This window comes from Charadrius vociferus, unplaced genomic scaffold (genome assembly GCF_000708025.1).
Source record: "Charadrius vociferus isolate BGI_N301 unplaced genomic scaffold, ASM70802v2 scaffold156, whole genome shotgun sequence".
NCBI lineage: Eukaryota > Metazoa > Chordata > Aves > Charadriiformes > Charadriidae > Charadrius > Charadrius vociferus.
In genome coordinates, this window is record NW_009649042.1 from 1,135,578 (window position 1) to 1,160,679 (window position 25,102).

At 36.7% G+C, this 25,102-nt stretch overlaps 1 protein-coding gene across 1 annotated transcript in view; it reads left to right on the forward strand.

Annotated features, from left to right (window-relative positions):
* The window catches only part of SNTG2 (syntrophin, gamma 2), a 183,847-nt gene that overhangs the window by 21,829 nt on the left and 136,916 nt on the right, over positions 1-25,102 (forward strand). The window contains exons 3-4 of the mRNA XM_009887927.1: positions 6,504-6,560; positions 6,657-6,714. Of these exons, the coding sequence (XP_009886229.1) occupies positions 6,504-6,560; positions 6,657-6,714 (115 nt within the window). The remainder of the gene's footprint in view (positions 1-6,503; positions 6,561-6,656; positions 6,715-25,102) is intronic.

A 25,102-nucleotide genomic window follows, 5' to 3' on the forward strand; every position in this document is an offset into this window, starting at 1 on the left:
CTAAGCAGGATTCCTGTGGGATTTGCCTCCCTGCACTTGTTCGGTCAAACATTTTGGAGTCTTCTCCCTGGAATCGTAAATGTATCAGTCTATTTGTTTGATGGTCATCTACCACCATTACGGCTGTCTGGGATCTCTGCTTTAAGAAGGGCATTCACACATCAAGTACATCGATACTGTCCATTACAAGAATGACTAATGAAGTTACTTCCCACATCACCAACCTGTTGCATCCTGCCAGAAGATGTGACTTGTGGATTCTGCCTGTATGATGTTCGTGAAAGCCTTCTCAATGAGCCGGATATGTATCCCCTCTTCCTCTGGGAAGGTGCTCAGATCTTTGATACTAACACAATAAACTGGATAACTCTCATCTTCCATGAATTCTGCCTTCATTTCTTTTATGAGAAAACATGGAAAGACAGTCCTTTGAAGGTGTTTGAGATTTGCAGCTTTACCTTTCTGTTGAGCTTTTCTCAACTAACACATTTCTGTGGACCTCTGCTTCTGTCATTGCCTTTGCCTCCTTGCTTCACACCAGCAGCTGGACATCATCGTTATTATTACAGATTTCTGTTCCCTATAGATCACTTTATGAAAATTTCAGGTTAATTTCCATGTACATGTCTGGAATCAAATATTTGATGGAAACTTTATTCTGTCACCTCTATGTGGGAGAATTTTTAGAGATCAATGGTCACCCTGTGAGCATCCCGAGCACTGAGAACTTGTTGATGACAGTGTAAGCTTCAAGGAATGTCGAAGGGCAAATTGTGTTTTGTGAACGGCTGAGCTATGTGGAGGGAGGAAAGAACTGTTGCTGAATGTACTAATAAGCAGGATTTTTGAGTAAAACATAGAAGTAGATAACTATGTGAGTGAACAGCTGGGGCTAGCCAATCATATAGTAGAGATGCTTGTTCGAACTATGCATGTAACCAATTATTGCTGAGTGTTGCGTGGCACGGGAGAAAATTGTCTATATTAGCTGAGCTATCTGTGCAATAAAGTGGCATTTACCCTGATCGTATTGGTTGTTGTGTATCTGTCCGAGCTTCCGTATCAACACCTCTATAAATGAAAGTGTGCTCTATATTTTAAACTGCATTCAAAACATACTGTATGTCTACACAGTTCTGTTTTCACAGAGGTCTCATTAACAGTGCTGAAACCTGTCAGTTGTGTGTTTAATTCACCTTTGTATAGAAGATTAGATTCTAACAGAAAAGATTCTTGATAACATATCATCAATTAGTCTTTTCCTTCCAACTCTGCACAGCTGACAGCTTGAAGGACAAAGCAGAGGCAGGCAGACAGAATTACCAGTAAAGTAGTCCACATTCAGGAATTGTGTTACCAGTAGCACTCAAGTGCACACCCAGAAACCTATCTGCTTTGGCAGATAGGGCTGTTAGGTGGATTTGCTTTCATGAAACCTGAGTTTGGCTAAACTTTTGACTTAAAATTATAAGAATATGTTTGTACCAGTATTAGTATATGCATTACATAGTTTATAAAATGATTTATTAGTGTGACATTATTAGAATCGTATCTATAGTGCCAGCTATGGAAGCATCATCATTTCAAGTATATTAAGAGAATTTTTTTTAATGATCTTTGGACCAAGGACTTTGTCTCACTCTGTGACAGCCATCAGAATGTTACAGGCTTTTCCATCATAATTAAATAAAATCTAATACTAAGATGTATGTTATTCTACATGTATGTTTTTATTGTACATGACTACCAATGCTACTAGTACTTGTAGGGATAATTAGAAATACTTTAATTTAAATCTGTGCATGGAGTTAATGTATATTGGTGTCCTTTTTCTTTCTGTTTATTTATTGCAAGATCCATTATACACAGTTCTATATGACTTCATCTCTATTACAAAATAAAACACAGCCATAGCACACATTCAACATTGGGCCACAGTTGTCTATACTGTACATGAGTGTGCTCCCTGGCTATGTTTTGATTGTGCCAAATTTTCTATACTGGGTGTTGGTGCACCCTCTGTCTCAGTTTTGGCCAATGTCAGTTACAACTCTCTTAAACAATACCTCAGACTAAATCAGAAGATGGCATGTATCATGTAGTGTCCCAGTTAGGCAGTTTGCGTGGTAGTCATAACGTTTTCAAGGAAATAAAGATTTAGTAGTGTGGACGGGAGTTTTACCGTGTTGCTTTGCTGGAGAAAATCCTCCAGCCTGCTTTATTTTAGCATAGGCATGGCTTGTGAGACTGGAGTTGTAAGACAAAAAGTCTGTTCCTTGGTTTGAAGGAGGAGGAAAAAATGCCTTCCTGAATTTTGAGTTAAGAGAGAGGAAGAATGAAAGCAAAGAAAGGTCCTGAGAAGAGAACAGCACCACAACAGTTAAAGTTGCAAAGTCAAATATTAGAAAGTTAGAAATATACAGGCTATTGAATCTTGGGTTTGTATTATCTTTTATGTTGGAAGATACACAGAGGGTGAGTTGAGGGAAGAAAAGGGTAGTCTCAATATCTAGTGGTGATTCATCCTTCCCCTGAAATAGAGGTGCATTATGATCCTAGATGTGTCATGTACATAAACTGAAAGCAAATTAACACTGCTGATCAGGCATTAGGTGCATCTCATCTTCTAATGTGAAATTATGATGTGTTAAAATGCTGAATGTTCAAAGCTAGGGCTGAAGCTGGTCAACAAGATACTTTGAACAGATAAAGTTCATACAAATACTTAGAAAAAGCATTTAAGTGTTTCCCATCACTAATACAGAATTAATTGTCCCTAAATCTTTGTGCACCTACATTCTTGCTCTGTAGAATAAGGATACTTGTGGCAGGCTGTGAAACTAATTTTATTTATGTGGATGTACCTATATATTGTACTGCTTACGAGCGTAAAAAAGCCCCAAGTATTTTAGTAATACTACATTTAGAACTAAATTAAATTTGTTTTCATGAAATGACATGACATATTGTGCTTTAAATAAAGATTAAAAAAGAAATATCTGTACACTGTAAGGTCTCAAGGCCAAATTACTATCATAACCAGGTTTTTAAAAAATCTAGTTATGGTGTGTCATACTGCAAAAGTTTAAAATTTTGTCTTGTGTCTATAGTCTGAATGTGTCTGTTTTCCGTGTCAAGTCATTAAAATTTTCACTGTATCTGTCTGTAAGATTAGGTCATTTTCTGCCAGGGAGGATGCTTTAAAACTGTGCTTGATCATCCCTGAAAAGTGCTTAAAAAAGCTAAATATATTTAACTCCTGGCATCTGTTTCACTACTACACAAATCTCAAGCTATTTTGCATTCCTGTGGCTCTTGCCTGCTACCTCTCCAATTTATTTGCATCATTTTCCAAATTAGCATATCAGAACTAGCTGTATTATTTAAAGTGTGTGGATCACTGCCAGATACAGAAATAATTTATAGTCTCTCTGCTCATTCTTAATAGTCTCCTGATGATTTAGTATTACACTAGTGATTTGGGCCGTGTCTTTGTGCACGAAAGTAGGTTTTTCTCATACTCACCATGACTCATATGTTCAGGTTTTTTTGCAAGACCACCTTTTTTTGCCTGATACAGTGCTTTTCTCTATTTGTCTGGCCTGTTTTCCTTATTACACTGATGACCTGAAATGACCTTTGACCTTGAAGTTGTGTGTGCTTAGAACCTGTCCTGTTTGTCACTATTTTTATCACGTGTTGTGCCTTACAAACATTATTGCAATTAATTTTGATTTTTTTTTTTAGATCACTGATTATTTTTTTTTAATATAATCCAGATACTGTCTCTATCCCACAAGAAGCATATCCACTAAATAGTAGGTTTATCTCAATTATGTTTTGATTTGGAATCTTTTAGCTAGCCAATTTACATGTGCTTAAAATACACCATATTATTCTGAATAGTTTTAGGTTTTAATCAAGTTTTTGTGGGGTGTCAGATCGCTGCCTTACAGGGGTTATTACAACGCTGGTACTCTGCCATCAAGATTCAAAATTTCATAGCAATTATTCACATAATTTGAAAAGATATTTTCCGTAACACTTTTCCCCTTTATAATTATCCCTTTTTAAATCCTTGTGAACTGGTTTTACTATTATTCCGTAATGAAATGGATGGTTCATTTCCAGATTTATGATCATCTGATCTTAAAGCAATGTAATATAATGAAGATCCATGTCTCTCTTTACGTGGTTTCAGTATTGACCCAGTATTAGCTTTCTTCTAAACTTTTGGAATTGTACACTGTTCAATTTTTTTTAAAATTCAAAAACAATAACAAAAATCTATCTGTAGAAAATGAAATGTGATGTTTGGTCTTGTATGACCGCTAGTCATAGTCATAGCAAATGATGTATTATCATAGGATTGAAATAAGTTTATGTAAGTGATCTTGATTATGACACCTGATCATGCTCAGCTTTTGACATTTTACTTTGCAATTTTAACATCTTTAAAAGAAGGAAGTTTTTGCTTTTTTTAAATGTAGCTGTTACTAAAAAAGCTGTTATGTAGGAAATGTTTAGGTACATGTTTAATACCTTCTTTCAAAGTGTCTGAATAGGAATATTTGAAGCTCTGTATGTTCATGCTATGAACTATGAAAATATAAATATCAATATTATTACAATATATTATGCAAATAGATTGCTTCATAGAGCTACTAACTCAATTATATCATCAGTATTATCACTCAGAATATACCTATCAACAATGTAAAAATACACGTTGGTTGTAGTTGAATGTGTAAGACACCAATAAATAATACCTTGCTTGTGTTTTATAAAATGGCTAAAACTAGCCATGTAGTGGTTTTGTATTTGTTGTCCAATAATGCTAAAGCAATCTAAACTATCAAAATATTTATTTCATTATCCCTACGTGATGGGATATATTGGGATAATTTGTTTACAGGGTGTAAGTATCGGTGGAGAGAAACCTGAATGTAAATAAGTAGATAGGATTTTTGTCATGGAAAATTACTCTTGGGAATGAGTCACTGAATTTAAAGGTAGAGATATATTCTAATTCAGGTTGGATCTGAACTTTGTCAGTGTGTATGATAATTCTGATCAAAAGTTTTGATGCAGCTTAAAATGAAGAAAACCTGTGAAACAATTTGAATTAGCACAGATTTCAATAAAGCGTAATTATATAATCTGAAATTGAATCTTATAAACCTTTGAATATATTGAATCTTTATAAACCTTTTGATATAAATCAGGTACCATATGTCATAATAATAATTTTCCATTTTTAGCACAGACTGGTGTATGATATAAGTCAGGTACCATATGTCATAATAATATTTTTCCATTTTTAGCACAGACTGGTGTAGTATAATGTTCATGGGAAAAGAAGAGAGAAATTTTGAAAATGTATGAAATTATTCTTAACTTTTTTTTACCATATGGATTAGTTTTATCTTCAATTTTGAAAATGTATGACATTATTCTTAACTTTTTTTACCATATGGATTAGTTTTATCCTCCTAAAATGAGACTGAATTGTATGACTTACTATGTTTCCCTTTGCCCTGAGTCAGTATGAACATATGTCTAGTAAGGTGAGTGTTAGAAAAAAAAGCTAAAAATAACTTGTTAATATAAGAACATGGGCTTGACTATTGGAATAAAAAAAATATGTTTATCTGAATTAGTGAAATCATAAAATACCCAATCAGGAAGTATTATGTATTGGACTAATCTCATATATAATTTCTGATGTACAGAAAAATTAAAAATAGTTATCTTGTTCATAAATTCCCATGTTCAGGAATTACTGTAAAGATGGCATTCTATGCAGTACTGTTCAGCATGTTGCATAAAAGTTCCCCTTAACTCTATAATTATTGTCAACAGATGAAGTGCTATTATTATGTTGTCAGGAACCAAGAGTTACACATTAATAAATTGTCAAATTCAGCATACTGTTAAACATATGATAAGTTGCCGTAGGAAAATATTGATGAATGTTTATCTTCTTTATGCACTTAAACATGAAAAGCAAGATAATAAGCATTTGAAGCAGACTGTCAGTAAAAGTCTTTTGGCATATGCTGCAAAAAATTGGTATAGGTCTGAAGATATGGATTAGAAAACATTGCTATTTGTAATTGAAAAATGAGAATAAATATCATCTGTACATGATGGCTATGAAAACGCACATCTCAAAACCCTTCATATAGTTTTCTTATGCCAAAACAAAGCAAAAGCATGGAAAAATTTCTGTTTAGGAAGTATATAACTCCTGTGATAGAAGAACATACTAAAAGTGTGCATGCACAATTCACACACAAGTTCTGCTGTCTATGGTAAGGAATTAAATAAGTGCCTATAAGTCAGCATTGAATGATACTTCAGAACTGAACTTGATCACTCAGATTCCAGGCTAACTTTGAGAATTAATTTTTTAAAAGTAAAAAGCAGTTTAGAAACTTCTTCTGTCCTTATTCAGATATTGTGTTTTCACCTAAATTTATTTTTTCTCCAATTTTTTAAAGCACAGAACTGTTACACTTCGTAGACAACCAGTTGGTGGCTTGGGGTTAAGCATAAAGGTATGGATAACTTCTTGTTTCTCCTTTTCATTTTCACTATGACTGGCTCACTTCAGTCTTAATTGAGATCTCATGGTTAATGCGCATCTTTTACAGGGTGGTGCTGAGCACAAAGTGCCTGTCGTCATATCAAAAATATTTAAAGACCAAGCAGGTAACTTATATTTATGTTATTTACTTATATAGTGCTGTAGTATATATGGGTGGGGTTTATTTGAAAAATTAAATGCTCTTTAAAATGACAATTGAAACATACTTCTGTTTCTGGCTTATTCTTTCAGCCTCACATTAGCTTTTCTATAAATGTCCAAACAGTGCATGTGTCTTTGTGTTAAATTTAAAATCTATAATCTTTTTAAGTCTTTAGGACCTGTTCTTGAAATTTTGCTGGTAAGTAATAGTTTCAGCAAACTTATTTTTTACTGCAGTAAGACAGTTGTGTTGTAAACAAAATATTTAAAGTTACTTGCAAAAACAAGACAATGAGATAGGAAATCTATTGATGTACTTAACTTTAATAACCCAGAGGGTAAAAAAATAAAAACCGGCCATACTTTTTTCCCCATGCAGTAATTCACTGCTATATGGTATGACTAACTGTGCCTAGTTGCAAGCAAAGTGATTTGTAATGTTTATTATGGTGATGATAACACAAGATCTAAATCAGTGTAGTCTATCCCAGTGAAGTGTCACATTGACATTTATCTAGCAAAAGGAACCTTTGAGGGACGGTGTCAGACCTTGTACTGATCTTGGCAGGCTGGAGAACTGCTCTGGAAAACAAAGGAGCCTTTCAGTAAGGAAAAGTAGAACCGTTGCATGTGGGTGGGCAGTGCCTTGCAACGTGAAATAAGGGTCTTAGCTGATCAAAAACAAAGTCATATTTTCTTCTCTGGTGGACAGGGGAATGGGGAGTACTTGGTTCTTTTCTTTGCTGAGGCATTCATTTAGATATTTGAAGATTTTTCATGTTTTTATGAAATGTTCCATGTGTTACCTCTCTTCTCTGGAATAAATCTACCCATTTCATTTAACCCTTCCTGCAAGAAATGTGCACTGTGACCCTCAGTGCATGTCCTGCTCCTGACAGGACTCAGAGCCACTGGCATGATCTTTTGAACTCATCAGCCTCTCTTCCTGCTTTGCTGCAGTGGAGAATAGGCACATTTGCTTGGCACAATGTTCTGCCTCATGCTTTACTAAATCACAGACTGTGCTTGTTTTTTTCCTCTGCATTTTCTTCAGGGGGTCCTTATTTTGCTTGAAATGTAATACCCAAACTTGGTAACCCGTTTTCAACCGATACCTAGTGAATAGATAGGCTATGTCAGTATCCTCTTGGAAAGACTGCTTCAAGTTTCCTATGTACAGTACTTACATATATTTCAGTATGATAGTTCTTTTAATAATAATATTTCTGCTGTGAGGAAAAGAAGGTGGTTTTATGTTAATTGTGTTATTGTATATGGAGCAATAATAGGCTCCTTGAATACACAGTGTAATAAACTGTACCAAGAAAATAAATACATCATAATGATAAAATGAATATAAACATTCAGGTCTAAGGAAAGTAATTCAGGAAATTAATTGCCAACAAAGAAAGCTATCTCCTCCCCTCTTAGGATGTAGTACTTTCAATCAAGGTTAGCAGTGAGTCTGTATATAAAATATTTCTATGCAGAGTTTTGTATACTGTAGGTAGTTTTTCATGAACTGTATTTATTTGTAGAGTAACAAGTCCAACAACAATTTTTCGGGGTCAGCTGTTTACCTCAAAATTTAAAATCTCTCCTCAGAAGATTCTTAAATATATACATTTATGTATAAAAGGGTATCTGGAAAAGTATTCGTATTTGATACAACGAGTGGAAATGTTAAGCACGAGGGACAGATTTATCTCAGACTAAATTTTGGACTGAATATCTCTATGTTCATAATGTGACTAAATCACCAATGGACTTTCATTATACGAGGAGCTAATAAGGGTGGAACTGATAGGCTAGCTTCAGAGGTGGCTTTGAGTTAAGCAGTGACATTAGTTCAAGCAAATATACTAAATGGAAAAAAAAGTTGTATCATGCAGTAACATTTGAAAATACATCAGTTACCTGATAAAAAAGGGATTTCTTATCAGGAATTTTACTATGAGGGATTTTTCTATTTTGGGTCCTTGAGTAAAATGTCCGAATTTATATGAGTAAAATTCTCCTTACTGACTAAAGTAGTAATTTCCTAAATGTCCAATAACTTGTGATAATTTTTGTGAAATTGAATGCCCATTATACGACAACACTGCAAAATCATATTTCCAACCTTACTTTCTTTGGATACAGTACTGTTTTATATTTCCAAAGCTAGAAGTATAATAGAATAAAGCAGTTGCTTCCTTTTTATACCTGTGCAACCTCTGTGCTATCCTAAATAATGTAATTAGTCAGCTATCTTTGTACTCTTTAAATTTTTCAAATATAGGAGAAATGATTTTGTTGGTATTGACCTAAGCACCAGCTGAAGGCATTTGCACTTCGGTTGTTGAGATAGGGCGAACATTTCAATTGGATTTGATTTCATTATTCAACACAAGCACTTCTGTAGCAACAGTGGTAATAAATACTATTCTTACAGTTTTGACTGGCTTAGAGACCTTTTAGCTGTGATCACTGTGTTTATAACTTCCAGATTAATTTATCCTAGATCACTCTAGTCAATAAGACTTTCCTGAACAAGTGCACTGAAACATACACAGAAACTCAATTAAAGAGCATAGCTTTACATTTCTGGAAGACAAGATTAAGTGGTCCTTCAGCGCTGGAGACTAATGCCCAATGTATTACAAATCACAGTGAAAAATGTCCTGAATTTTTCCTGGGCACGTGCCCTCCTCAACAATATTAAGAGCAAGTTTTGCTAATGCCAATGACTCATCACCAATTTTAAGCCCTTTACATTTTTCTGTGGATTCTGTCTTCTGGTCTAATGGAGGTTACGTTCTTTTCATACCACCAAAGTTTTTGCTAATGTTAGTTTCAGAGGGACAGAAGTCCTGTGCCAGACAGAATGAGAACAAGTAAATGCAAACACATTTATAAATTCAAAAGTGAAGTGATATAATTAGCTACAGAGTAATTTTAATCCCATAGGTAATTGTTTCCCTTCCAAAGCAGGGATTTTTTTCTCCTACCCATATATCAGATCATCCAGTTGACTCAGCATATTAGCAACATCACTAATAATCTCCCAGATTATTAAAAAATGCTATTGATGTTGAAGCTTCTCAGTAAGCTTTTTTAAGAGTGATTCATGGTTTCTCTGGGTTGTTTTTTTTTTAAATGTAATTTAATACAGTATTGCTTTCCTGTGTTTTCCTTTTGCAATTGGCTTAAGATAGAGTAAATCATTGTACAATAGTTGGTGGTTTGCTAATAGCTTCTAGGTGTGTATTATTTTTATATATGTATTGTAATTAGTATTAACAATTTATTTATGGTAAAGACTTTAGTAGGCTTACAGTCAAATAGATGTAGAGTCCTGTTCTCAGAGATGTGTAACTGAATGTCCTGAACTTTGAAAGGAATGAGATCAGTCAGGCTTAGTTGTACAATGAATCTGTAAGAAATTTTGTCAGATCCATTTAATATACTTTAAAGAAACCTTATACATAGTACATGGGTAAAGTGTATGACCTTTCATGTGTTTACATCTTTCTCTCTGTTATTCCCATCTTTAATTATTAGTCTTTATGAACTTATGGAATCTAAACTGTGTAGACTGTAAAAACAAATGGACTTTGAAATCTAACCTCATCATACATACAAGTGACTTACTGCATATAGTATTGGAAATTTTGGTAAATATAACTATCAAGCAATCAAATTTCTGCTTTGTGTTGCAAAATTATCCAAGTTGGCAATCACATTTGGTTACCTTGATGCAGCTTTCCATTTTCGTGAGACCTGCTGTACTAATCTGGCTACTGCTGTGAGCTCTTCACATATCTCAGATAGCATGTGGAGTCAGACAAGTAGCAACGATGAAACCGAACAGTGGGTTCATCTCACTGAGGCGTGATGAAAATAGTTAAATAAAATTAAATAAAACCTGGTGGAATAGGGATAGTTTGCATTTTGCCAGTTTCAAAAAAGGTTCTCTTTTGAGACCCAAAATTGGTTAAAACCTTAATTTGAAAGCATTTTCCCACCTACTGTGATAAAAGGTGACTTATAACTCACATTCTGCTGTATTGAAAAATCTTCTATTTTGTGTGTTTAGTCCATTTCTGACTGGGGATGCTGTATTCCCTGGCAGGACTGGAACGAACTCAGGACATTCAGCCACTGAAACATTCTTGGCTTAAAACCGTGGGCTCTGCAGACACAGACTGTGTCCAAATTCACATCCTGGCTGCCTGCATTCAGGACCATCTGTTTGGAGGACGTGGTGTCAGTTTGATGAGGGCTTTTAACAGTTTCACTTACACTTGTATGCCAAGCAAAGATGGTTGAGTATGGAAGCATATGTGATACTTCCCTCATAGGTATTTTTTTCTTCGTTGCCTCTGGTTGTCCACAAGGGTGGTACAATTAGGGTAACCAAGCGTAGTCGGAACGAGTTGGTGGGCATGATGTGAGATTACAGTCAATCTGCACAGCACGATTATATTCGTAGCTGATGTTCTTCATCCCTACAGCTGTACTCGCCATGGCTTCATCAGCCTTGGAGATTAATTCCAGTGAGCCAGCAAGGTCAAGATTAAGGATGAGTTAAGCCCAAACGAAGGTATTTGCGTTTATAAGGAAGTCAGAATGGATCAAAAATTTGCATTATGCCTTATGCTAATGAAAGTGAAGACTGAACATAAGGCCATCTTTAAACACAAGAAAGGCCTCGTTTGAACATAAGACATTGGAAGATGGATGGTGTTTAATATGTGTACACTGTTTCCTAATATCACTTACAAATTTCTTCAGGTTTTTTTTGAGTATTATTCATATTTTCTATCATTAGTTTTTAATTATCTTTGCTAGTGTGCTTTATTACTGGAAAGCTAATGCTATCTGAATATAGCATCTACTCACTGTTCTGTCTCTTGGACCTATGCCTCCAGCTCTAAATTTATTTTCAGAGGGCACAGAAGAACATTCTTAGCATTTTGGATTTCTCTTTTTGTTGTTCAGTCCTCAAGACTAGGCAGGCCACACAAGTCAGTACCTCAATAGAAAGGACATCTTAATGAACTGTAAAATACCAGTCAACAAGTAAAAGGAAGGTACTTTGATCCCTGATTCAGGAAAGTATTTTTATTCAACGTAATAGTTAACACACTTAAGGTCCAGTGATACAAACAGCAGTCATTGTATATTTAGAGGAGCATGTAGGTAGATTAATTCTTGAGTTAAAGTTCTAGAACAATTTATAATGCTGGGAATTTTTTTGAGGGTTAAATGCTGAAGCAAGGGACATAAATTATTGACCTAAATCCAAAGAGTTATTTGGCTAGTAGGATGGAAATAGTTAATTTTTAAGTGTTTATTTAACTCAACAGGCATATACTTAAAATCAGATCTTGTAAATGTTTTTAAGATGATAATATTTTCATAAAAAATTGGGATGAAATATTTGTAAGTTTTACTTAGAAATTTTGTTTTGTTGTAGAATTTGTGTTATTTTTTTTTTAGTAGGATTTAAGAACTTGATGAATAAACTCATTTTTACAGAGAAAAGCAGAGCATTCCCATTTTAGGTCAATTTGAAATTTGTTTTCATTCTTTTGTTTTGGCAGGGAAAAAAAAAAAAAAAAAGAAAAAGTGAATTAGCTTTCCAGCTCTAGATTTAGGCAGTTGCTTGTGTACTGTGCCGCCATACAGCGTGACCTGGACAGACTGGAGAGTTGGGCAAAGAGAAACCTTATGAAATTCACCAAGGGCAAGTGTAGGGTACTGCATCTGGGGAGGAATAACCCCATGAATCAGTACAGGTTGGGGGCTGACCTCCTGGAGAGCAGCTCTGTTGAAAGGGACCTGGGAGTCCTGGTGGACAACAGGTTGACCATAAGCCAGCAATGTGCCCTGGTGGCCAAGAAAGCAAATGGCATCCTGGGGTGCATCAAGAAGAGTGTGGCCAGCAGGTCGAGGGAGGTCATCCTGCCCCTCTACTCTGCCCTGGTGTGGCTAAATCTGGAGGACTGTGTTCAGTTCTGGGCTCCCCAGTTCGAGAAGGACAGGGAACTGCTGGAGAGGGTCCAGCAAATGGCTACGAAGATGATTAGGGGGTTGGTACATCTCTCTTATGAGGAAAGGGATTTGGGTCTTTTTAGTCTAGAGAAAAGAAGACTGAGGGGGGATCTTATTAATGCTTACAAATACTTAAAGGGAAGGTGCCAGGGGGATGGGAACAGTCTTCTTCCAGTGGTGCCCAGTGATAAGACAAGAGGTAATGGGCACAAGATTGAACATAGGAAGTTCCATCTTAACATGAGGAGGAATTTCTTTACTTTGAGGGTAGTGGAGCACTGGAACAGGCTGCCCAAAGAGGTTGTGGAGTCTCCCACTCTGGAGACATTCAAAACCTGCCTGGACGCTGTCCTGTGCAACCTGTTGTAGGTGACCCTGCTCTGGTAGGGTGGTTGGACTAGATGATCTCCAGAGGTCCCTTCCAACCCTAACCATTCTGTGATTCTGTGAAAGTGAGCCTTTATATGTGTATACATATATATGTGTGTGTCTGAAAATATGTGCATTAGGTTCCTGATACTGAATAATGCTTTTCTGTTAAGTGTATAAAGAAATTTTATTCAAAGAGTATATTAATGATCAAATTCTTCTTACATGTGAAAAAGATCAACTTTCAATAAAAGATAATTAGTTTTGCTTAACAGGTACGTTAAGATATAACATGTTTCTGGAAACTGTATTTCAGTTCTATATGCTTTTATGATGAATATTCTCTTTGGAAGGTGAATTTTGCACTTTATGAAACAAAAAGGTAGATATAAAATCTGAAAAACTGTATTTGTCATTTCAGTGGACCTACAATATTATGGTTATTATTCTTGTACTCTAAACTAAATAGAGAAAGGTATGAAAAGTACATTATATTGTTTCAGTTGTCATCTGTTCCAGATAGCAGTTGAATGAATAAACTGTGGCCTTAGGATGCCACTGACATGAACAGTTTCTGTTCTTTCTTCATAGAATGGTTTAGGTTGGAAGGGACCTTGAAGATCATCGAGTTCCAGCCCCCCTGCCATAGACAGGAACACATCCCACTAGACCAGGTTGCCCAAGGCCACGTCCAGCCTGGCCTTCAACACCTCCAGGGATAGGGCCTCATCCCTGGAAGTTCTCTGGGCAACCTGTTCCAGTGCCTTAACACCCTCAAAGTGAAACATTTCTTCCTGATGTTTAATCTAAACCTTCCCTCTTCCAGTTTATAGCCATTCCCCCTCGTCCTATCACTACATGCCCTAGAAAAAAGTCCTTCCCCAGCGCTCCTGTAGGCCTTCTTTAGGTACTGGAAGGCCACAATAAGATCTCCCCGGAGCCTTCTCTTCTCCAGGCTGAACAGCCCCAACTCTCTCAGCCTCTCCTCATAGGAGAGGTGCTCCAGCCCTCGGATCATCCTCGTGGCTCTCCTCTGGACACGCTCCAGCAGGTCCATGTCTTTATGTTGGGGACTCCAGAGCTGGATGCAGAGCTCCAGGTGGGGTCTCACGAGAGTGGAGTAGAGGGGCAGAATCACTTCCTTTGACCTGCTGCCACACTTCTGATGCGGCCCAGGATATGGTTGGCCTTCTGGGCTGCGATCACCCATTTACCTACCTCTGATTGACAATGTAGTTCCCTTATGAACTGCAGAAATCTAATGAAATAGTGCTTAAAATTACTATTTGAATTTGTTGCCACTACAGTCCAGGTTGACCTTAACACCCTCAAAGTGAAACATTTCTTCCTGATGTTTAATCTAAACCTTCCCTCTTCCAGTTTATAGCCATTCCCCCTCGTCCTATCACTACATGCCCTAGAAAAAAGTCCTTCCCCAGCGCTCCTGTAGGCCTTCTTTAGGTACTGGAAGGCCACAATAAGATCTCCCCGGAGCCTTCTCTTCTCCAGGCTGAACAGCCCCAACTCTCTCAGCCTCTCCTCATAGGAGAGGTGCTCCAGCCCTCGGATCATCCTCGTGGCTCTCCTCTGGACACGCTCCAGCAGGTCCATGTCTTTATGTTGGGGACTCCAGAGCTGGATGCAGAGCTCCAGGTGGGGTCTCACGAGAGTGGAGTAGAGGGGCAGAATCACTTCCTTTGACCTGCTGCCACACTTCTGATGCGGCCCAGGATATGGTTGGCCTTCTGGGCTGCGATCACCCATTTACCTACCTCTGATTGACAATGTAGTTCCCTTATGAACTGCAGAAATCTAATGAAATAGTGCTTAAAATTACTATTTGAATTTGTTGCCACTACAGTCCAGGTTGAAGAAAAAGGTTAATGATAATTATTCTCTGCAGAGAAATTAAAGAGCTATATAGTCTGTTTTCATTCAGAGAATGTGTTCAGGAAAGAACTGCCTGAAGTCCCTCTGAGGATGGATGGGTTTGGTGCTGAAGCAGTCAAGAATCACACAGAATATTTGATGGAAGGAGCAAATGTAACGACCCTTCTGCTTAGAGATAATGTCACATAGAATAATATGAGAAATTTAATAACATCCTTTTGCAATTTCAGAAAAGTTCTATTTTTGGTCTTTTCACTGTTCTTATCTTTCCCGTACTGGTTTCTGAAATAAAGACTTTTTAGGCTATTTTAGGAACTACTTCTTTTATTGTAACTCATTTAAAATATGTATTTCTGCTTTTGGCATCCCCCTTAGTCTCCCAGTTTGTTTTCCATTTATCACCTCTACAGAATTTAAAACTTTTTGGTATACTATACTAGAATTTAATGGAAACTTATTTACTTTTTCTGGAAGAAAAGATTGAAGATGCCAGAATATAATTTATTTCCTTATATAATGTTACCTATTCTTAACTTGTCTAACTTTATATTATGTTATTCAGAGATCCTTTTAAATGTGGTATTAATCTGATGTCTATTAGAGCTAACCTTATGCCTTAGAATATTGTAATTGTGTGATCAGACTCATCTTCCTTTACATTCTACTACATTCCTTTGTCAGTTTGTTCACCTACTGATTAATTAATTTTAAAATGCGCACAACTATATTTACCTGAAAAGTATTGTAATAATTCTGAAAATGTTATCAAGTTCTATTGATTATACACATAGAGTACCTAGAGCTTCTAACACTACTAAGCGCACTCCTAGCAGTACCACAGTTTTGCAATTTTAAACAGCTTTTTGCTGACACTCAATGGAGTGTTAGCTATTCTTGGCTAGTAGAACTTTTTTTTTAAAAAAACAAAATATAACTTATTCATAGTTACAACTATTGCTCTTGGTTCTTAATTATTCCAGTTTATTTCTGAATTCTGTCCACGTAAGATGCATGCATATTTTTACTTTTATTTTCAAACTCAAGGGACTTATTAGCTGTTGCTAGGCAAGTACCCCAAGTAATAAATGACAGTAGTAATGTAGCACTTTCAAATTTTCTGAAGATACATTTTAAAAAATAACTGCTTTGCTTTTCTTATAGTCACATCTTTGTTAACATGACTTTTCTTAAATAGGCAAAATTTAAAAGTTTAAATTGGAATTTAAAAGTTCTATTTTTTTTCCTTATGTTGAAAATTAATATTTTTCTGTAAAGGCAAAATCAAATAATAAAGAGCTAATTTACTGAATGTGTGTAAAACTGGAAGTATTTTTCTTTAGTAAGTATTTATCATGATAACCATTCCTGTGGGTTCTCTCTGCTGCAACATCTACAAGCTAATCTGAACTACGCTAGGACTTTTTTCCTAAATTAAAGAACTAACCTGTTGTGTCTAGGTTTTCTTTACTGAGCTCATATTGTAATGTTACTTGTTTGGAAACACCTACAAGAATCACATTGCCATTCGGTTTGGCTTAAAGATCTTGCATCAAGACATGCAAATACCTGGACTCCTGCAGGAAACTAGAACCATTGGAATTTTTCTACTCTTGTTTCCTAAAGCAGGTCTAAATTCTATTTAATCACAGTGTATGCTGGTAGTTTTTACAGATCATGTGATAAACTTGCAATGCAGCTCATGTCACAAACCTGTTTGCAATCGGAAGACCATCAAAAAGCCTTTTAATAACTTTTGCTATAGTTACTGCTAAGAGTTAGATGGGTAGAAATAAAACTGAACTTTAAAACTCCTTTCTGTACTGTCTTTCAAAGCACATTTAATTAAAAATAGCGTCACGCCCAGGACTCTTCCAGATTCTAGTCTTCTCAGTTTTGGTATATATGTAGCCATTGTCCTCACCAGGTCAGTAAAAAAGTGGCAAATTTTGGCTTTAACATAGGCTCTCTGAATTATTAGGCAATAGTAACAAAACAGTATTTTGAAATTTGAACAGTTATAGTATCATCTGCCTTCTAAAAGTCATGGCAGGGAATAAAAGGATTTGGTTTTTAAGGTGCCTTAATGCCCATTGGTATGCTTTTGTGATTGCTAATTACCCTAATACATCTTCCTCATTTTACTTTTTGGCATATAGAAAATATAAAGCAATATTTGTTTGTAATAAAGCTAAGTTTATCCTGTTAATAGTTTGCAGTGAAAAATATTAGAAATTTGTTTTTACAGTAGTTCTCCTTTTAAGGTGGATTCAATTCTAGCCATTGACAGAAAAATGGTTTTATCAGTAGAAGATTCTAGTGAACATTATGTTCTGGAAACCTGTTTTTTGCTAAGGTCATCTAAGAGGAGAAGGTGAAGGAGCAAAGCCAGTATCAAACTCAAAACAAATTCAGCTCTGAAATTTTTTTCCTGTTTAATATTATCTGATTTCTTTAGAATTAAAATATTTAATTTGAAAAAAAGTAGGAGTTTTAGCAATTCATGCCTCCTGTTTTCAGTGTGCTTTATTGCTAACTGTAAAATCTCCAGTTTAAGCTAATTCTGTTTAAAAAAAAAAAATCTCATAAGATGGTGATAAGTCTAGAAATAATTATATACTTGCTGATCATTTGAGAATAGAGTGGAGAAAGGGGTGAGAGAACTGCTCCTGAGAGACACTCACACTGAAAATTAACAGAGAGATAGATAGATGGGAAATCACAAAGATAAACAGAGAAAATCACATGTCATTACAGCACATTAGATAGGACACTAAATATAGGAAGTATATATATATATAGTTATAAATGTCCATCACTTCAAGTTTTTTTTGCAGTGGCATCTGACTTGGTTACCTTTTTCCAGGTGGGATTCTGCTATCCATGTGTAATTTTGGGGAATGATTCTTTTAAATTTCCCTGGCAATTTTTAATCCAAAACTTCTAAGAAAATCTGTCTGCTTCCAATCTGTTATTGTTTGCTCCTCATGATACTTTTTCTTTTCTCTGAATTCAGTTCCTGTGTCACTGTTGCTCTGGTATCAATGGGAATTAGAAAATCAAAGCCCAGGTTTCTCTCAGCAAAAAGATCCAGAAACTGATCTGGGTTGCGTAGAGTATGAAGGATAATTCTCGTGAGAAGAGTCAACATCTGGGAATTAAACTGTAAAAATAAATTCTTTTTTCATTCAGTATATTTTTATTTTCACCAAATACTTCCTTAATAGGTTAATGTTGTTTCAAATTAGTGGTATTTTGAACAAATATGCTAAAATATGTAAGCATATTAAATATATTCCTGTATGCACCTTTGCAAATCACAGAATTATTGGGGTTGGGAGAGACCTCTGGAGGTCATCTGGCCCAAACCCTCTGCTCAAGCAGGGCCACATAGAACCAATTGTTCAGGACCTTGTTCAGATACCTTTTGTATATCTCTGGTGATGGAGACTCCACAACCTCTTTGCACAACCTGTGCCAGTGCTTGGTCACCCTTACAGTAAAAAAGTGTTTTCTTGTGTTCAGATGGAATTTCATGTGTTTCAGCTAATGCCCTTTCAACTTCTTGTCCTGTCAGTGGGCACCACTGAGAAGAGTCTGGTTCTGGCACATGAAAGGTGCTCCAGTCCCTTCATCTCTGTGGTTCTTCACTGGGCTTGCTGCAGTAAGACCCCAACTTTCTTGTACTGGGGAGCCCAGAATTGGACCCAGCACTCCAGCTGTGTCTCACCAGTGGTGAGAAGGGAAGGATCACCTCTGACCACCTGCTGACAGCACTCCTCCTTACACAGACCAGGATGCTGTTTGTGAGCGCACATTGTTGACTCATGACCAGCAAGTTGTCCGCCAGGACCCCCAGATCCTTCTCAATTACCTTTTGATAACAGCAATACTCGTGTATACCCAAAATATGAAGGAGTTTACAGTACACTTTGTAAATTGGTCTTTTCCAGGAACGTGTGCCGTTGATATGAGTTAAGTGCCTTTCTCTTTCTCAAAGAAAAAGCCGTTTCCTTTCCAGTAAATAATATGAATTTATTTAACGGTAGTTTCTAAGAAATTGGGAAAAACACAATACCAGTATTTTTAGTGAAATAAAGCCAGAAATTAGTGTCACAAGCTAGCATGGAATTTGGCTGAATTATTGATACAAGCAATTCTGTCCCTGTAAAAAGTGATAAATCATCTCAAATTCCTCATAACTTATTCCAGTTTCATCTCAAATAGCATAATGTCTTCTGGAAGTATACTTTGCTTTAGTTTAACAATGAATTTATGTCTTGAGCAAAACTTGCTGTCTTAGAAAACGTCACTTTTTGCAGCAGTTATTTTATGGGTGTCTCATCCAAGTATTCAGGTAACCTAATCCTGTCTAGATTTTTTGAATCTGATGCAACTACATATCATGATATGGTAAAAGGTTTAATAACCAGATTGATTTTATCGTAGTGTAAGATCAGAATTTACAGTGTTCAGATACAGTTTTTTTCCTCTTCTTCTTGACAATATCATGTCAGGTAATGTCTTTTGATTTTATGGATTCATATGTTTGTCCTCTAGTTGCCTCTCTACATTTAGCTTCTGTCTGTGGAGTTTCTTAGTACTACAGTAATCTTGAGGCAGGAAATAAATAAAGGCTGTAAAACTATTTTGAATTACTTGCCAATGGGGAAGAGAAGGGAAGCAGGAAGTAAAATTAGGCAATTTCTGATTAAAATACAAAGTCCAGATTTTTACTCTCAGCTGTACTGTCACCACAGAACAGCAAGAAATCTCATTTAATTAATTGTGTTGATTTCTTTAAAGGATTTTGGTTTTGTATGCTCCCCCTGATTCTTCCATCCTAATAACTTCGCCTTTTTTATATGGAACAAAATAATAATTTTCACTTTCGAACACAGGCATGCCAATTTCTTGCTGTGATTCGTGGCTTCCCAAACTTCCCATATTTGCACTTCTAAAAGCAGTGGCAAAAAGTAGTTGTCTTTTGACCAAAGTACCTGTTTGGTCTCTGTCCCCACCTCTTGCACACATCAGCTTTCCAGCTGGGGTCCCTGACCGTAATTTTCCCAACCATTCCAGTGTTACAAGAAAAACACAGCCTTATGTTGACTACGGGACCCTACTTGCTGCAGTGGATAGAACAGAAAAAGTCTGGGTTTGTTGGTACTTCTTTTATGGAACAAAATTGGAATAAATTTAGAGTTGCTAGCATGTACATTGTCCTAGATAAGTCTTGGTATCAGTTGCATGCTCATGTTGCCATATGCCAAACCATAAGGAAAATTATGTCCAGAGTGACCAGTTCTTGCTCAGACGCTTGGATGAAAATTAAGTGTTCCCTGGTGGTGCCTGTGGTGCCTGCGCACTGTTACAGCTCACGTTGTTCTTCCTGTAGTCCAAACTGAAGAGAAACCAGTTCTGACTTGCGAGGCCAAACTAGTTTTATCTTGCGTTAACTTTGCAGATACAACACTCCATTCTGTGCAGCTGTGCGAAGTGCCGGCTAAAATACTGTGCTGCCGCATGGCCTCGGCTTTTCTACAGTCCCATAACATATTACCAGGTAGCATTTTTATTTGCTGATGAGTCAGCAGGAGATTCATTCTACCATTAAGGCATTCATGATCAGGGTATTGAGGAGGATCAATGGCAATTGCTGTAGCGCTGCTGGTTATCCTATGTCTGCATTCACATAAGGACCATTATTATCTGTCCAAGCCTGTGCTCCTGTGCTCCAAGCCTGCTACATCCAGTCTTTGCCTGCTCCTCTATCCGGTACCTGTCGCACCCTGTGCATCCCTCACATTTAATTGATTCTTATGTGGTGAGCTCCAGTGCTTCAGGCTTGTGAATGCTTACACCTAGAAGTGACTTCTTGATGGGTAGCTACAGTACTTTTAGGAAATTGAAATGCTCTCTTTCTGCTTGCTCCACAGGCACTGAGAAAAGTGGAGAGAGAAGTCCCAGTTCCCCATGTGCCACTCAGTGCAGCGTGGGGAACCTGGCACATTAGAATAATGGCATGGGTATTTGATAGAACGCATTGGATTGAGTGACTTACTGCTTTTCTTTATATGACAAACTGGACACAAATCAAGAGGAAGAAAATTAGACTAAGGAAATCTCATGGTCAAAAATAGAAATTTGGAAAGTTTTTTTTTAATGTTTTATTTAAACAAGTAAATGGAATTTAAGCAAGTCCTGTAAAGAGTATGTTCAGTTTTTAAAACTTACCTAACAAGGTAGTTTTCAATGTCTGAGTCAATATAGTTGTGTTTTAAAGCATAGATTCAAAATGTTAAACTTCTTGTCTTCAAAAAACGAAAAAGTAAATTGCAGCAGGTGTATCTTTACAGTCATGACTGTAGTTGTGTCCTGTTCATGGGAGAGGAGGGAAAAATATATCTGGATAACTTTAAGAAGTCTCTTGCATCCTATATGCCAATTTATCCAGTCTTCTTTTTATTTCATCTAGTTTCTTAACTATTCATTCAGATTTTCTTTATGCAGTGAAATACTTATTTAAAGTTAAGCTTATGAATTGAGAGGTCCATGAAGCCAATGCAGCTCCTTGTGTGCTTTAACCAGCATGTTTTTGCCCATCACTAATAATGTCAGAGGACATAGTACCTGGTATGTTTCTTGTGTGATTCAGGAATTCAACAAAAATTGAGTGAAAGTATGTATTGCAATCAGTCTTGAAAAACACGAGGACATGAGATTATTTACAGACTCAAATCTGAATAGAGCTGTACGTCAGTTAACATGTGATAAGTTAGAATTTCCCAAGAGTCTGTTCAGTAAATTTACTGGTTTACAATCTTGCAGACGTTGGAAAATTTAATACAGCCCTTCTTCAGCCCCAATGGATAGCAAAAGGAAACAAGTGAAAGCCGGAAAGAGTTATTGGTTCTTTTCCAATCTCACTAAGTGCAAAATAATTTTTATAGTTCATGGATCTGTATGAATAATTTTTTTTTTAATGACTAGAATGATGGGTCATTTGCTTTTGGGAAAGTTTTTCAAGTCTAATATTCTCAAAAATAAGTTATTTTCATATAATTTCTTCTACATAAGCCCGTTTGGGTTTCCCTGATGCTTTCCTTCTACTGCAGTATCACTTGTGAATTTAATCAATGTACAGCATTTAATCACTATTAAACATTTTTAAAGATAATTAAGACATAGAGTAAAGTTGATGTAGCACTAATTGTTGTAGCACACTTCATTTTCTTTTACAGCCTGGTACATTTCTACTTATCACTACTTTGTGCTTATTTTTTTTCTGATGATTTTTTTTTTACCGTGTTCAATTCACTGCTACTGAAATATTATTTCAAGTAAAACTTAAAGATGCATACTGGATCTAACAAAGTTATATTCACTGTTTCTCTGAATAAGTTTATGTGCTCCTTGGTATCCCAAAGCTCTTTCTCAAGTGTTTTGGTTTTAGTACTGATTCATTTTACACATAGTGACTGATAATTACAGAGCAGCCTTTCGTAGACACCTTTGTATATGAGGATGTTATCAGTGGGAGAAGTCCCACATAGCCTGGAACATTTTACTTAATGTTTTTGTCACATAGAGAACATATTACTTAATGAAAACATCAGTAGATATCTTGTCTTCAGATTTAAAATATGCCTTAGAGAAACAAGACTGCTTGCTTGTTTCTTTCCAAGGAGTTCTTCCAATCACAAACTATATTGTAACTTGTGCATCATAGTGACGTGTCCTCTGCAATTTGATTTGTGGAAAATATTTTTGTTAGAAATCATCATCAAAGTGTCTCATCACAGACTTGCAAGCATAGTTTGCCAGAATACTGTCACTGGCCATGATGGCAGCTGCCATGGTGGTGTCTACATTATTGGGTTAGTTTGCAGCATAATGCGCTTTTGGAGCAAATTCCCTGATTGTCCTCATTTTCTGTGCTTTGTTTCAGTTCATAGAGCATATGGTGCCAACCACATAGTGCTCCTTCTCTTATTGACTTATCTGGACAGATTTGATTGTGTGTAGAGACTCTGCAAGCAGGATATAGTTGCTTTCTGCTCTTAAACTATAAAATTTATTGGCTAACACACACAGTAGGTCTTCCTCTTCCTTTTATTGTGCTTCTTTTTCAATATTGCTGTTTCTAACTGATCTTCCCAATGGCATCAGCTGCTCTGGCCTCCCAGAAGAGCCAAAAAGATGGGACCTCAGGAAAACAACGCTGCCTGCTGCCCATGTGTGCCATCCTTATCACATGCATGGCCTGCAGGTCAACTGACCAACACATGTTGAAGTATAAACACCCACCTCTGCCTTGCTGCAGTGAGTCGGAGTGTGAGTCTTACTGCAGCCCACACACAGACAGAGTAACATCCCAGGGTTGGCTTATTACGGTGTCCTCCTGAAGCAGGTGGAGACCCCACTCTCCCTGTGTTACACCTCATTCAATTGATGTCCAGGCTCTGCACTGCGGGGACCATTGCATTACTTGTAAGCAAGGTCTGCTTCTGCCATGTGGCCCGCTGCAGCTGTTATGGGCAGCAGGAGGGCATCACTGTGTGGCACTGGTATGCCTTACGATGGGCTGCTTAGGGGCCCACAAAACATAAAGTTTTGTGCAATAGCTTTCCTTGGGCAGCTTCACATCACCTGGGAGCATTCAGACTGGGATCCCAGTCTAACTGATCTGAAATAAAACCCCTGAAACCCATACAGTGTAGGCGTAAGTAGCCTCAGCACCAACTGCTTTCATTCCTGATCTATCTCCATTCTGCCTCATGACTTGCTAATACAGATATACTCGGAATTTCTCCACTCCATTCTGAGTTGGTCACACACAGTGGACAAGGCATCTACCCTTTGACTTCATCCTTTCATACTTTCCCACAACTGGAATTTCAAACACACCCTCTTCCTTCTGTCTCTGATTCAGGTATGCTCCTGAATGCTCCTGAAGCAGCCCAATGCCCCAATTCAAGTATTGAATTAAAAACGGTTCACATGTTTTTCACTATTGGTATATGTGGTATATGGAGGTTGTGGAGTCCCCTTCTCTGGAGATTTTCAAGACCTGCCTGGACGCAGTCCTAAGTCATGTGCTCTGTGCAATCCTGCTATAGCAGGGGAGTTGGACTAGATGATCTCTAGAGGTCCCTTCCAATTCTGAAAATTCTGTGATTCCATATTACTAACATCTTGAGCAGAAGTTTAGTGTTGAGATGCCCAAGCTAATGTTCAGCACCTCTGGCAATGTATGTACCCAATATAGGCTACTTCGTGTTGCTTCATGATGTTTTTGAACTGCTTTAATTCAGTTCCATTCCTGTACATAGATGTCTTTTTTCTCTACGAGCTATGATATTTTAAAATACAAAGCAGAATAACAAGTGGGGTAGAAGCCTTCAATGCAACCTGTAGTATGCTATTTAAAAGAAATAGTGAAATCTTTCCTGAGAACTGAGAAAAGTGTGACTAATGAACTGTTATCTTTTATCTGCCAAGAGAGGTATTAAAAATCTATTAGAAAGTTCAATTTAATATTAAAAAAAACCCTATTTTGTACCGAAGGTACATTTATAGTGGCAAAAGCTATATTGCAGAAATGGTGAGAACACTCTATACAGTTTTTTCTTTCTTTTTTACCTCTATATCCATGTCTAAAAATAGTGGCTATGTTAAAATTTATTGGGTTCTTCCAAGTCTCAAGCTGTGGCCCTGTAAGATCATATATAAGACTAACACGCCTCGTTTAATCATAATAGCAGGATCAGAGCCTTACTTTCAATTAAGTAATACATTCCAAGAGATAAACGTCCTCAAATTCCACTAAAAAGCAAAACTATTAAAAGTTAGAGAATGCACCTCAAAAATGTCATTGTTTGTATCTGTGCAGAATTGTTTGCAGTTTCATTACATTATTCCCATTAACTCTGTAAGGCTGGAAACATGCAAATTACAGACCGGAATAATGTATTTTGTTATTCTCAGGAACAAAGCTAACTCAAACTTCATGTTAAAGAGTTGTATTAAATTCTAGGCACAACCTCTTTAATT